Here is a 14,900-nt window from a genome sequence, read left to right as displayed (position 1 = left end):
TCGGATAAATATATTTACCTTAGAATCTCACGACAACGTCGAGAAATTAACGTTATCGTGCATTAATTTTATTCTGTATCGGTCCTTAATTTGATACGACTGTCATACAAGTGAGAGGTTTAGCGCTATAAAACCAGGTTCAATCCACCATTTTCTACATTTGAAAATGCCTGTACCAAGTCAGGAATATGACAGTTGATGTCCATTCGTTTGATGTGTTTTGTCATTTGATTTTGCCATGTGATTAGGGACTTTCCGATTGAGTTTTCCGCGGAGTTCAGTATTTTTGTGATTTTACTTTTTTCTCGAAATAAAGAGAGACATGAAAACATGCATTTGTATACAATATTTAATTTGATTTATAAGATTGTTACAATACAAACATAAATGATTCTCAAGTTTTCAATCCAACTGCAACCAGCATATGTACAGTTTTACTCCTCTGAAGCACGAGGACAAAATTCATCACGGAAATTAAATTGAACGAAAGGACGGACTTCGTTGTACAGATAACGCCTTCTCTCCTCTGTCAGCCCTGCTGGCTGAATAACTTCTGGAAGTGTCGTGATCAACTCCGGTACGTTTGCGCTTTCTTTTAGAAGGACCAGTCTTTTCTCCGGTTGATCAAGAGTTTCTCTCGCAAATACGACTCCTACTTCGTCACTGGTAAATCTGAAGTGATGGAATTTTCCTATACCTTTGAGTGGTTTGAAATAATTAGTGAAGAAATTATCCCATCTGTACCACTTTAAGCTGTTTTCGTCATCGTCATTTTCATTATAAACTTCTGACCTATTGCATTTGGCAGAATTGTCAACAATTTTAACCAGTTGTGATACAGTGTTTACGTCCGACTTTCTAAATTTCTTTTTCAACATGCCAAAACATGCGTCACACAAACATTTTGTGTGCATAGCAATCATAAAATGCAAATTAATAGTTTTGTGTAAACCCTTTGCGCACCTCCACAACAGATAGTGTAAAGTAGTTTTATCTGGCTAGTATAATAGTCCAAAGTTTTATTTTTGTTTTGTCCCACGGAATTTTCAGCATAAAAATGACACGCCTTTTCACCGTAAGTGTTACCATGCAGATAATGGTGCAGCATGCTTAAAACAGCATTTGGGTCATGTGTCCGACTACCATTTTCCCCGATTGTTTGTTGCTCATCAATCAAATAATTCGTTTTCATTGGAAAGTTTTCATCGCAAACTCCAAATATTTGAACCTTTCGAGGTGTTAAAAAGTAAAGAGCTCCAACCTGTTGAGACGAATGTGGCAAGTTTACATATTGTGAGAAGTCAAAAGTGTAATGAACATTTTCAAATTGTTTAAACATGGAGTGTTATATTTTCCTATATTTGTGTTGTTGTTTCTTTTAAAATTTTCCAAAATGCAACGGTACAATGATATGAATAACTTTTGACTTTATTTTTTTTTGCGTGTGTACGGCAAATTAAAGTTTTAATTGCAATACAGCACAAATTTCGTTATTTATAACCACCAGAAATAGTTTTCAGCCAAGTACCTTAGTTTAGTAAAACTTAAGATTTGTATAGAATTATTTTTATGACAGATGTTATGCTACTAAACGAAATTAAAATACATTTTTACTAAAATAGATAGTACTTTCACTTTGTATAAAATGTAAAAATAGATCGTGGACGTAAAAATAGTTCAATATTTAGAACGTATTAAGAAATACATACCTGAGCAAAACAATGTATTCTTGTAAGCCAAAACTGATGCTAAGATTGATAAATATGTTATTAAGAAAAGAACAGGATGCAGGAGAAGAAACAGTGGTTATTTTATTAAAGGGAAAACGGTACTATTTATTCTGCCATAGGCGATAATAGTAACATTTTCCAAATTCACCACTTTTTATAACAAAAACCTGGATAAAACAGTTATGTGTGGTGTTAGTACTTTATTATTCTGATTTAAAAATTGAAGCCAAATAGTATCATGACCAACTTCCAACGAAGCTTGTTTATGTTATCCATGCCCACCGTCATTTTACACAAAATTTATGAAATTTTGGAAGTCTTTTAGAATAATTCTCTAGAAAATATTTCAATAGGTTTCAAAATTTATATTGTAAATATACACACTGCAGTTATTCATAGATACATCAAAAAATATATTGTACCCTTACATCCAATCACAGCGCTCCTAATTTGACTTCCTTCACCTGCCTTGGGTACACAAAAGGCCAACCTAATGCTTGGAAAATGTAATAGTACCATTTTCCCTAAAGCAGACGACACGCGACAGGCAGGTGACGGTTCCAAGATAATTTGAAAATGTTCATGTCGGACCGGATAAGGCGGTTTCCGTGAAAGATAATCTGCATTGTTTACTTAATTTATTAGGAATAATATACTAATTTTGTCCTATATGTATAGAATACGTTAGCCATAGACCCGATTTAATCAGATTCAAATTGTATGGTTTCCCCGAGAGTTTAACATTATGTAAACAGTGCATGACCAAAAGTTTTTTTTTACAAATTTCATATAAAACCCCACTGTTTCAAAAAAATATTTTGAAGTAATTTTATGTTGGATTTTCACAAATAGGGAGTTAATTGACGCAGAATCGTCTAAAGTATACTAGTTGAATTTGTCATAGTTTTGTCGTCCATTAGTTTTGTTTTCTCATGCTATAAACATGTATAATAGTTTCTACAATTTAATTTCGTTGAAATACAAAAGAAATTTTTGAACAAAAAAAATACTGGTTATATTACCAAATATTGAAAACGTTCTACAACGAAATACAAATATAACTGTGACAATTTTGCTTCTTTTGGTACCAAGTACATTAAAATCCGACCAGAAATGTTCCCACAATAATTTATTGAAAAAACGTAGTTTTCTGAGAAAGAAACATGGAGTTTTTTTTTATAACGTCAGTTATAACATGTATGAAAACGATGCGAATCTTTATCGTAACGTTACTCGGTTTGACGTCGAATTGCATAAGGGCGATTTCTATTCGACGCGGCTCATATATTAAAACAACATTTAACTCGATATAATCCCGGTAATCAACTTACATGCTCTAACAGGGGCATACATTTATTAGTCATCTACCGGCAATGGTCATATGTTTTGAATTTTTAAACAATGACAATGTTTGATATAGTAATCTTTTTTCTTAAACTTCATTTACTAGTAATTAACTGAAATAAAAACACAACAAATCAAAATCTCCAGAGAGCACATTTGTGTATTGTCGACGAAGGTTTGAGAAACTTAACTAAGATGAAGTAGACACAGCAGACTGTATAAAAGTGAGAAAAAATGATATGTTTTTTTTTGTCTGTTTATTTAATACACACATCATTTCCTCATAATCTGTATGATGAGATAACACGACAGGAAAACATTAGCTGTCCAAATCATGTTTACCAATTTGACTAATTTTCATTCTTATTTTGCAACTAGAAATTGACAACGAGGGTCGGATTGGAACATAACTTTGCGAGATGATTTCAGCTTCCCAATTGTGAACTTTCCGTTTCTATATAGCAATTTCTATTGAAAGAAAATTTCCAGAAGTTGTATTAATTTTATTTACATTTTTTTTAAACTTTCACAATAAATTAATACAACTGCAAATAACAAAAAAAACATAATGAAAATAATACTTTAGAAATGGGATCTTGTAGTTATTACCCTCCTTATCAGAAAGAAATATAAACGTAAAAAAAATGATAATAGATACATTTTGTAATATCAATTAAAATTTTCTAAGGAAAATTAATGATAAAAATATATAAATAACAAAGCATAAACAACTTTTGCTTATAGATAAAACATAATGCCAATATAAATACCGTTTTAGATAGGAAAACAAATGGTTTAAAGATTCACAATAAAATCCAAGTATTCATACTTTATTTAAATAGGGAATTAAAGGTAAAAGTTTACTCAGTTATATCATAGTAATGCACCATATTATCAATAAAAATTCAACACACTAATACATATCAATCAAATATATATATATATATATATATATATATATATGAAATACAACGGAAAAGTCAAATGTCAATATGAAGAAATTCAAAAATGAAGAAAAAATAACGTCATTTACATGTTACACTACTAAACATAACATACAAAATGAGGTAGAAAAAGACAGAATTATGGTTTTTATAACGTTTTACATTGTGTCTAGTTTTTGCTTGTTTAGAACCTGCATTATCGTATATTCTCTTTCCTTTCTATGTTGGAAAAACAATTATTCAAATTTCAGTACATTTGCTCTGATCAACTAATCATTCATGTAGTCAAACAGTACCATATTAAATAACGTAAATGAGCATAACGTAAAAGAATTATTACAGAAATATTTTTTTTCCATTAACAATATGTAGTAAGTTTGTTTAAGATTCATATCTAAGCATTTGTTTACATTAAAACGAACACTTAATCTGTCCTCACGTTTATTTCACGTTCTCTTAAAGCTAATTGAATGGGGATTGATATTGCTTATATATATCTGATATCCCTGTCGAACATGTTAAGGCATATTTGGACGCACTGTTAAGATATTCGTGTATTTCGTAAGACCGCATATTGACCCAATATATTTTTGTTAGGTTTTGTGTCTTTAATGAATACTAATATAACTTTGCAATGTCCACAATGAAAACACATAACAACTGCAACAATGATATAAGTATAAAAAATAACACTAAACAAATTGCAAGTTTTTCTCTTTTAACCTACTTATCACGATTGCTCAAACAAGAGAATTTGAAACATTCACATAAACAAAGAAATGAATAATATGAATACAAGATTTACCAAAAACTTAACGTAAAGAATATATAATTAACAAAAAAAATCAAAATCAAAAGATGAGATCGTATTAACAAGCAAAATATAGACAACCAAACGTATGTTACAAAATAGGCTAAAATAATTGTTTATACATCTTCTCTCACTGGCAACATACTGCTGATTTCTGCATTGTTTGAATCTGCATTATATTCTGTTCTGTTTATGATATGTTCTGTTAATATAAACATTCAAAGTTTAGTAAATTTGATCTTTTCCAAAAACATATATACATAAAAATATTTTTAAAGTGTATTTTGAAAAAAGCAAGGAATATCAATTCAAATGCCAATGTTGATTTTAATATGACAATTGTTCAATTGAAAAGATGCGAGCATACATGTGTAACCGGCAATTAGGAGATAGATTATATTACACGTTAACAGTGTGTCCCATGCAAAATCTAAATTCACGCTTCAAATTTTGGTATTTAGTCCGGCCCTTTAAAAAACTAAATTAATTATCTGTGAACATGACACGAAGACATATATCAGATGCTCAAATTAAAGATGTAAAGGTAAATTATCAGCATGCGATCAACAAGAATGTCTTTTAAAGTTATTGAATGTCAGATGGGCTATCACAATACTGTAGTCAGCTGGCATGTTAGAAATCAAAGATGAACGAATCGATAGTTTTGATACGGCACATACACCAAAAAATATCCAATCAAATATCCCTTCTAGTGAATAATATAGTGATGCAGGTTTCATGACCGCAAGATATAGATCCTTATACTATCAATATACCAGCCAGTTGTTCTGTCACATTTTGAAAACCACCTACTGGCTGTCAGACCTATGTTATGGATGACAACACCAGGCTGTATCGTTGAAGGACAGTAACGGCATACATACGCGTTACATATGCTTGTACAATACTGATGACGATGTACACGTCCTGTCGATATAAACCAAGAGTAAATATTGCTTTTCTGACCGGTCCAATACGGAAAAAGCCGTATTGGCACATAAGCTGATACGGGACGTTCACTCTAAGTTTCAGTTTTCTTACTCCTAGGCTTACTAAACTTTCGACGAACCGTTATTCATAAAATGCATTTGTATCATATGTTTAAACTTAATATAATACAAAAAAAAGTTTAAACGAAGTGAAATGTTAAGTAACGTCTTGAAACGGAAATATTTCACAGCTTTTTTTAGTATATCTTTGGATGATAATCAATGTTTCATTTCCGTTGATCAATCAATCCTCCGAATCAGAATGAACACGATTCCAAATGCTGTATATTTGCTAGATAACATGAATTGTAAAATATTTGGTAATTAAGCATCGTGAAAGCGAAAAGACAAGTTCGGATATGAATTTCTGAATCTTCTACACGCTAAATTTCTTTGTTTAATCGAATAATATGAATAATTTAATTAAACTCCGAATCTTTAACAGGGCAAAACAGTCAGTTTATAACACTATAATAATTGGTAGAACTTTTTGACATCGTGTTTCAGAACCACAGCATGAAATATTAGCATAATGCTTCAAGATGTAGAAAGAAATGAAATTCAAATCAATATATGTGGTGTTATAGATTATTATTCACACTGCTCTCATATACTACTTTACTATACCTTCATTAACAGGTGTAGGTGCTTCAACATCCTCTCTGTCATTGTTCATATTGTTAGTCATGCAGCTTTTAATATGACATCCCCATCCCTGTATTCTTTTCATCAGATTTTCACCTATAAATGATACATACACTTTGAATTTGAGGGATCAAATCGTGTATTCAAAGGTACAAAAAACATACATCATAAAATATTTTTGTTTCAATTTAGAATCATTCCGATTATCAATTTTGGAATAACTCGGAAAGCCAAAACAGGTTGTATTTGACAAAATCAAGTATAATTTAAAGATCAATTGCTATTATAAATTTTTTTCACTTGTCTTAAATCATTGTTTTGGTAGGTTGGTATTGTTATTAATACCAAACAACCAGTTGATGCATATCATCTATTGTTTGGTTGGTTTGTATTTTTGATAGTTGTGTGTGTGTGTGTGTTTTGGTTGATTGATTGCCTTATTTATTAAAATTTTGCATATTGGCATACCATCAAGTTTTACCAATTCATTATTCGATGAATTAGATTGATGATTTAATGTATTGGTCGACTGATTGAATACCCATTGAGAAATATTAAACACACAGTTTTGTTGTCTTTAGAAAAAGTGTGCCCCTCCCTTCTCTCCAAATTAGAAACCCAGACGAGATATCCTTAGTAAATACATATAATTTGGTCTCTAGCAAGCTGCAAAAAAAAAGATAAATGGAGGGGATATGTCCGTTTACTGGTACGTGCTACAGTTTTTTTTAAATTAAAATAATGCCATTTTTTATGCAAGGGTTGCAACAAACTACCAAGAAAAAAGTATATTGGTATTTACCTTGCTTCATTTTCCTTATTACTGAGGACCCTTAATTTCCAATATTCAAATTGGTAAGGTTGTATTCTATTTCAGGGCCAGCGCGAGGATATCGATGCCAAAAACTCAAATGTTTGTTTGTATAGAATTAAAATGCTTTCCGATTTAGGTCAGGAATCTAACAGGCAACATGCAAATTTCCCGGGTGGACGTTATGTATAGTTCTAGTGGGAAAAGGTGATATTTTCATATTCATTTATTGTTAAACTCAGTGTTATCGCTTACTAGGAGTCTTCATTAATTGAATGCAAAATGTTGTATTGTAAGTAAATTACCAAAAAAATTTCGGCTTTTTTCAGAAAATTGAAATTCTATTTTATAGGAAATATGTATGTGCATAAACCTGTTGCATCTTTAGAGTTATATTTAAAGAAGACAATGTCTATGTTTTGTGAATTGTGTTCAACGTTCTAAGCAGCTTATTGGTTGATTGATATATTTCATTGGCATTGGCCAAATAAAATGTCATCGTATCATATTGACCAAACTTTTTTCCGACATTCCACACCTAACATTCCGAGTTATTTCTATAACTGTATCTGGACAGTATTGATAACAAAAAATGTCATGCACTTGACCTATGACATTGATCTAAATTTTCTGTTTGAAAGACCAAATACTTCAAATCAAAATACTATAGTTTTCGATAATCTAGGTTTTTTTAGGAGTTATTTCAACATAACAATTATGTCAAAGACAAAAAGGGAAACAACTCTTAAGTCATAAATATTGTCACTGTCATTGTCATAAAGTATTATCCCTATGACCGGTTTTGTGATTATTTTCGAAGCAAGACTTTTTTTTAGAAAGTCGGATTTTCCGGAGAACACCAATGACCTGCGTTCGGAAATCTGACAATCCTAGACAATTAAAAGTCGATTGCACCCGCACGAGTCTGAATCGAACTTACAATTGCAATGTTTACTTGCTAGTGATTACAGTAGTTGAACTACTTAGTCTCCTCGGTCACCGAGGCCGCTTGTTAAACATGAAATCAACAGTAAGTTTGTAAGCAACTGAGAAGTGTCTGAAGGAACTCCAACTCGTATGAAAATAAGAAGTTGGCAAAGAGAAGCGCACAGTTCGTTCTTATAGGACAATTTGTTGAAGAATTCTACTTCCGAATTCAACAAATATCTTGTCAATTAGAAATTCCAGCATACTGATCTCTTGTTCCTGTGTGTAGCATGTTTTACCTTTTTGTTCACTAATAACAACTTTTCTAAATAATATGCCGTATGGTATCACAAAATAATAAGTTTTAAGCGTATGCTACCATTTTTATGATGAAAAGTATTGTGGATAATTAATCTAGATCATTATTTAATTTCATATGTGGAATAGTGGTATACAAGGTTAAAAAATCAAAAGTTTTGATAAATCAAATTTCCGAGAAAGATCGAGATTTAAAATCATCTTGAAGTTCTTTACATTATTTTAGAAGCCACATATGTTTAAGTCCTCCGATTTACTATTCAATGTTACGTTCATTGAAGCCATCATGGACTTATGATTCGCAAAAATCTTATTCTTGTCAAATGATATGTACTAAGGGCTCATTATTCCTAATTATTTTACAAGACACTCATAGTAGTACAATGTACATATAAACACAATATTATTTGAATCTTTGTTGCAGGAACAACAATCGTGGAGAGTTTACATGTACTTTGTCCAATCATTCACACAGTTTGAGAACTCTTGAATTCGACGTTTTATCAGAGACCTGATTGTTTTGGCCCATTCTGACAAAGTGTTTATAGAAGAAATGTACATAAAAATAAGTGGCCATCGTAACACCACCATAGAAAAAGTAATTATTTTACAACAGACAATGAAAGTTATCTCGTTTGCTGATAGATTTGAGATTATATATAAAAAAAAATCATATATAAAAAATATTGTCCAATCATGGATAAAAATCATGTTTATTAGAATTTATAAATATTTTCAACATGTTCAAGACATGCCTTTTTTAATTTGCCATATGTGTGACAGGCTAAATAAACTACTTTTGAAATGAATGATGAAAACTATTTTATTTACCTGCTTTTTTAAATCCCTGCCGGATGCTGACAGTTTTTGGATTGCTTATGAACCCAAGTGAAACAGGAGTCAGTACTGCTGACGACAAACAAAGACTAACAGGAGTTATTGTGTCTTCCTCATCTAAAATAAGTACGTATTATCAGAAATTATACTTTTCTTAAGTGCCATGAGAAATTCAAGTATGAATGAAATATGTAATACAGTGCAACCTGTATGCATACACCAAATACATAATAGTACAACATAAATAACAACTAGTTTTGGGTGAATGTCTTAGTTGTAAAGTAACTATATAAAGCATATTTTAAAAGGCTCTAATGTCGAAATATTTAACCTTTTAAAATATCGAAATAAGAAGCTTTGGTTCAAGATGAGTATCCAACAGAAAAAAATGATGTGGATGTAAAAACCTTCAGGCAAGGTTATTCAAAATGCGGTAGATAATTGTATTCACAGGACCAGTAATAAATAGCGGGAAAATTAGTATTTTTTTTAGATGATATTATCATAATAACAAGTCCCTAACGGGCCACTTTGTCAAGTAATGTTATCCGTTTGAGATGTTTTCCCCTCTTAAATAATGTGAATTTTTGCAGAGACAATGATGTCAGAGCCAAGGCTCCATGTTGAAGGCCTTTCTTGGAGTGAGTATAGATTCTAGGTTCTGACGTTGTTTATGATCATAGTACGTGTGTGTATGGGTTCTTTTATTGACATATTTTATCTTTTTGTAATGATTAAGATTATAGCGTAATGTTGACTGCTGTACCCCTAATTTTGACATGCTTACCTATCATGTTTGTTTTGTTCACACATTGTTGTTTATATAACGGAATTGTCTACGACTGACATGTCAAACAAAAGAGAGGTTTAGCTACCTATACAACCAGGTTTAATCCGCCATTTTTTTTCGTATCCAGGTGAGGAATATGGCAGTTGTTACTCATTCGTTTGCTGTGCTTGAGCTTTTCATTTTGCCCCATTTGATTTGAGACTTTTCGTTTTAAATTTTCCTCGGATTTTAGTTTTTTTGTTATTTCACTTTTTGACCTATAATGGTTTACCTGTTACCAACGGTGACTTAGATGGAGATTTGTTTTATTGGCACCCATACCACATCTTTCTATAGCTATATATGATATTATTGACATCGTTTACGTAAAGGATATCGGTCAACTTTGACTTTGAATAACCGTATGACCTTCAATGATGAGCAACCCATAGTAAACTGGTCATGGTCCGGACATGAAAAATGAAAAATCGTTCAAACGAAAAATACTAACAGGTTATTAGGATTATATCAACGTACGAAAAACAAATATGACAGAAAACATAAAACTTCAACCCTTGAATTACTTTGTTCTTATGAGGACAGGAACATATAGATCATGGTGGGATTCAATATGTTTGCAAAACGTTATTTTGTTTTTGTACGAAGTATCATGGACATCCGTTCTTACCAATGTCAAACTGTGGCACCTTTTTCATAGATATCACTTTCGCTTGAATAGACAGGGTAACTGATGCAATAACAGACACAACTGCTAGTTTTGGACGTCTCATGTCCTTCAGTTCTCTTGTAAGAAGATCTTTACCTAAAATTCACACTTTATATATAATATCTTAAATTAGAATTTTAAATAAAGTACTAATTTTTTATTGTATTGAACACGAGAAATAGAAGCCACATTTTGCTTTTTTGTTTAGATATAATACCATTTATAGTATCTGGGAGTGGCATATCCACTACAAAAATGTACTTTGATTTTCATGAAAATTGGCAAAAATTTCTGTTGTCACCTTGCATAAAGAAGATCAATATAAGAAAAAAAGTGGGGCGTAACATGTCACCTTAACTCATCAAATCATATTCATATCTTCTACACGTTTCTGATCCAGTCTTTAATTTTATTGCATATAGAATTGCACTGAAGCATTTGTTTACACATACATGTATGTACATTTCAAATGTAAAACCATACAAGTGATTAAAACCCTTGATTAGTCGTGATTGTTTTACTTTTGAGTAAGAAATTATCATTTGTCTTATCTTTCGCAATTACAATATGCTCTTGAAAATGGCATTTTTGCATTACCTCCAACAGTTATATGACTCCTTATCTACAAGGTTATAACTGACATGTTAAATCAGCATTTCATAATAAATGAACTTACATGTCTCCTTTATGCCTTTCCAATTTCTTCGTAAGCTCCAAAGTACTATCGATATACAGTAAAGCATTACCATAATGCAACAAAGTTGGACGATGAACATATCGGATTGTAATACATCAAGAATATAATTGCCTTCAAATAAAAAAAAATCAAAGATTCAAATTCACATACTTTTTTTTTTTTTTTTTTTTTTGGTATTAGTAAAATTATAATCATCAATTCGCAAATACATTTTCATATCCTGTTGTTGTCCGAATTTGGCTATATTTTTATTCCGGCCAGTAATTCCGATTATACCAATCGAGAGAAGAATTCCTCTCTGACATCACTACTTTGATAATTGAATGTAAAACTAGTACAGATTCAACTGGACATTTTGTTTTCAACGTTTCAAAATTGGCAAAACTTTTAAGAATTTTGGTCCTCAATGCTCTTCAACTTCGTACTTTATTTGGCCTTCTTAACTTTTTTGGAATCGAGAGTCACTGATGAGTCTTTTGTAGACGAAACGCGCGTCTGGCGTAAATACAAAATTTAATCCTGGTATCTATGATGAGTTTATATTCAGTAAAAGAACAATACCAATTACCAATCATAATTATAAAAAAACCTGAAAACAGTTTCGCGAAATGATTTGTTTATTGTTAATCATACTTACTAGTACAGTTGTTGAAATCAGAACTTATGATTGTTATTCGTGTTCCACCAAATTGACATATAACGTTTGCCGTGATGGGACATTTCTTCTTCACGGATTTATATTCCAAATTTATTGCTGCTGAGTAAAACATACCAGATTGATTGATTCGCACTGTGGCAAGATGTTCTAAATGTTTCTCCTGCAAAAATATAAAGAATAGATGTTTGTGTTAAATGACACAGTTATTTGTGGTGGAGGATTCCGGTCTACAAATGTTTTGATAAATCTTTAGAAGAAATTGTTAAACTTGTTAAACTAGAAACTGTATATTTTAATCAGACCATAATATTATATATTTTACATAGAAATAAATGTTATATAACTATTAATACAAAATAATTTTTTTTGAGATATCATATGTAAATAAAGAAGAAATCATCTCTCAATTCTGCATTATTTGTGTTGTAGGCTGCACTTTGTAAATACAGCTGTTTCACAAACTACGCCTCTTTTGGGGAGATATCTAATATTCATAGTTAATTAATGTTGTTTACGTACTGGTTCTTATGTATGATCTCTAAATTTCATCTCGTAGAGACATAACTTCAGAATATTACCAGTAAGTATACATTTGAATAGCGGTCAAATTGAAATCTATGGAAAACCTTAAGTCAAGGTAGGGGTTATACTGAATTTTAGTGTAAGTTTAAACTCTTAGAAGTTCGGGGCATATAAACTTTGAAAATATGCCGCACAGCCCTATATTTTGACCTTTGAAAAAAAATCGTAGTGCATATGAACTTTCCATTCTAGGATAAAAACAAAATTCAAAACTTCATAGCAAAATGGGTACAGTTTTAGCCATAAAAGGAGTTCCTATGTGGAATTGCATTGGCGATATTTACAGAAATGCAACCTTTAAGGTTAGGTTTCGGTCATATTATATTAATTCTTAACAGAGTTTAAAATAAATTAAGCAATTGCCAACTGTTTTTGTATTTTTTTTAATCTTATATCTTATACATGGTGCTGTTACACCACTGTTAAATTTTAGGAAAATGTTGACACTCACAAATATGCTTAACATCGCGACTTTGACATATGCCTGTCCGAAGTTACGATCCTGCTATTCGTTGGTTCTCGTTCGTGTTTTTTTTTTTGTAATATATGTTTATGTTTATTGTTTTGTCATCAATTAGGTCTTTGTTTATTTTTCCGTTTTAATTCTTTCACATGTTGTTAAGCCGGTGCCTTTAATATCTGACTATACTACGTCAATTTTGCTACTTTTTTAAGGTCTTACGTTGACCTCAGGTCAATTGGTCTCTGCTGTATAGTTGTGTCATTGGCAATCACGCCACATCTCCGTATGTGTTATGAGTATTCATGTTTATTGAATACAGACATTACTAAGAACTATGAAAAATTTAAACATAAATTGATGAAAGCCATGGCGAAATGAGATTAGTTTCATAGTAAAGCAAAACATACCCCATATATGATTGAGCAATTGGGCACCGGGTACACCTTTTCTATTTCTATCGACAGAGTCAGAGCTGTTGATGATAGGTTTAAATCTTTCTTTATATCATTTATCTTCGGATGGTCTGTAAAATGAAGAAATGATATTATTAATACACATTTAATGTTTTTATGTATATTGATCAGCTGATATCTGAATAAAAGTTGTTTTGTTTTACTTGGTACTAGCTCGAATAAACAATTATAATATATGTATTGTTAATAAGTGTCAAGCTAACGATTGACATAAATTCAAATTTCAGTTTCAGCAGTCAAATATTTGAATCTGTTGACTGTTTAGTTATGCTGATAAGATTTGTAACTCACACTCAAAATTTGCTGACGACAAAGACACATTTAATCGACACTCTTGAAATCCCAAAGTACAGCAGATCTGTTGATTCATATCATTTTCTGAGAAGTTCGAGATAACAAGCCGGACTTTCTGGCATGACAGTACTTCTTCAGTGAATCTTGATGCATTTTCAGATCGGAATCCTTGTGATATAAACAAGTCAGGACTATTCAGTTTGTGCCCTCCCATCCATGTTCTGGTATCATTGCCAACACATTGGGATGTAGAATTTTTCTCACAAAAGATGGAAACGTCTTTTCCGATGCTGACAAGATTTGCATCAATGCCACAGGTTACTAAACGAGAAAAAATAATGTATCACACAATCATTTTGTGTTTTTAAGAGATATGCGATGATTAGGTGATACACATATGTCACTTAAATTAAATAAAACAAACAAACAAACTTTTTGAACTACAGTTTCACATAATCATTTGTTTTTCAACTTTTAATTCGTGTTCATAACAACAATTCAATCATTAAAAAAAGGGGCGAAAGATGCCAAAAGGGACATTAAAACTCAATATTCGAAAATAGACTGACAATTTCATGGCTTTATAAACAATACAAACAGACAAATAGACAAACAGTACACAAAACAAGACATATACAAATAAAAGCTGGCCAGCACAAACCCAATAAAAACGGGGGAGGGGATATAATGAGCTTCGGAATGGTAAGCAGATCCTGCTCAATATGTGGCCCTGTCGTTTTGCTCATGTAAGTACAAACCCGGTGGTTAGTTTATTTCGGTAGTTTACATTTTGGACTGGATTGTTGTTTCGTCAACTGGTTCTTATTCGGATAGAACACAGCAAAGTAATATGTTTAGATTTCTTAAGAACATAGTCATTG

The 14,900-nt window shown here is 31.4% G+C and overlaps 2 protein-coding genes across 2 annotated transcripts; both read right to left on the bottom strand.

Annotated features, from left to right (window-relative positions):
• Nucleotides 1-434: 434 nt before the first annotated feature.
• On the bottom strand, nucleotides 435-1,339 carry LOC127712856 (uncharacterized). The gene is given in 2 exon segments (XM_052219462.1): nucleotides 435-1,019; nucleotides 1,022-1,339. Coding segments are annotated over 2 exon segments (903 nt in total).
• Nucleotides 1,340-3,562: 2,223 nt separating this feature from the next.
• Nucleotides 3,563-14,336, bottom strand: LOC127712628 (uncharacterized). The gene is made up of 8 exons (XM_052219189.1): nucleotides 14,017-14,336; nucleotides 13,660-13,775; nucleotides 12,187-12,367; nucleotides 11,529-11,660; nucleotides 10,814-10,948; nucleotides 9,351-9,473; nucleotides 6,446-6,559; nucleotides 3,563-5,031 (listed from the first exon to the last, which is right to left on the bottom strand). The coding sequence occupies exons 1-8, from the start codon at nucleotides 14,231-14,233 to the stop codon at nucleotides 4,946-4,948; spliced, it is 1,104 nt and encodes a 367-aa protein (XP_052075149.1). The 5' UTR covers nucleotides 14,234-14,336; the 3' UTR covers nucleotides 3,563-4,945.
• Between the last annotated feature and the right edge of the window lie 564 nt (nucleotides 14,337-14,900).

Source organism: Mytilus californianus, unplaced genomic scaffold (assembly GCF_021869535.1).
Source record: "Mytilus californianus isolate M0D057914Y unplaced genomic scaffold, xbMytCali1.0.p SCAF_8, whole genome shotgun sequence".
Lineage (NCBI taxonomy): Eukaryota > Metazoa > Mollusca > Bivalvia > Mytilida > Mytilidae > Mytilus > Mytilus californianus.
Note: the sequence above shows the minus strand (reverse complement) of the source record. Positions and strands in the feature narration are given on the sequence as shown.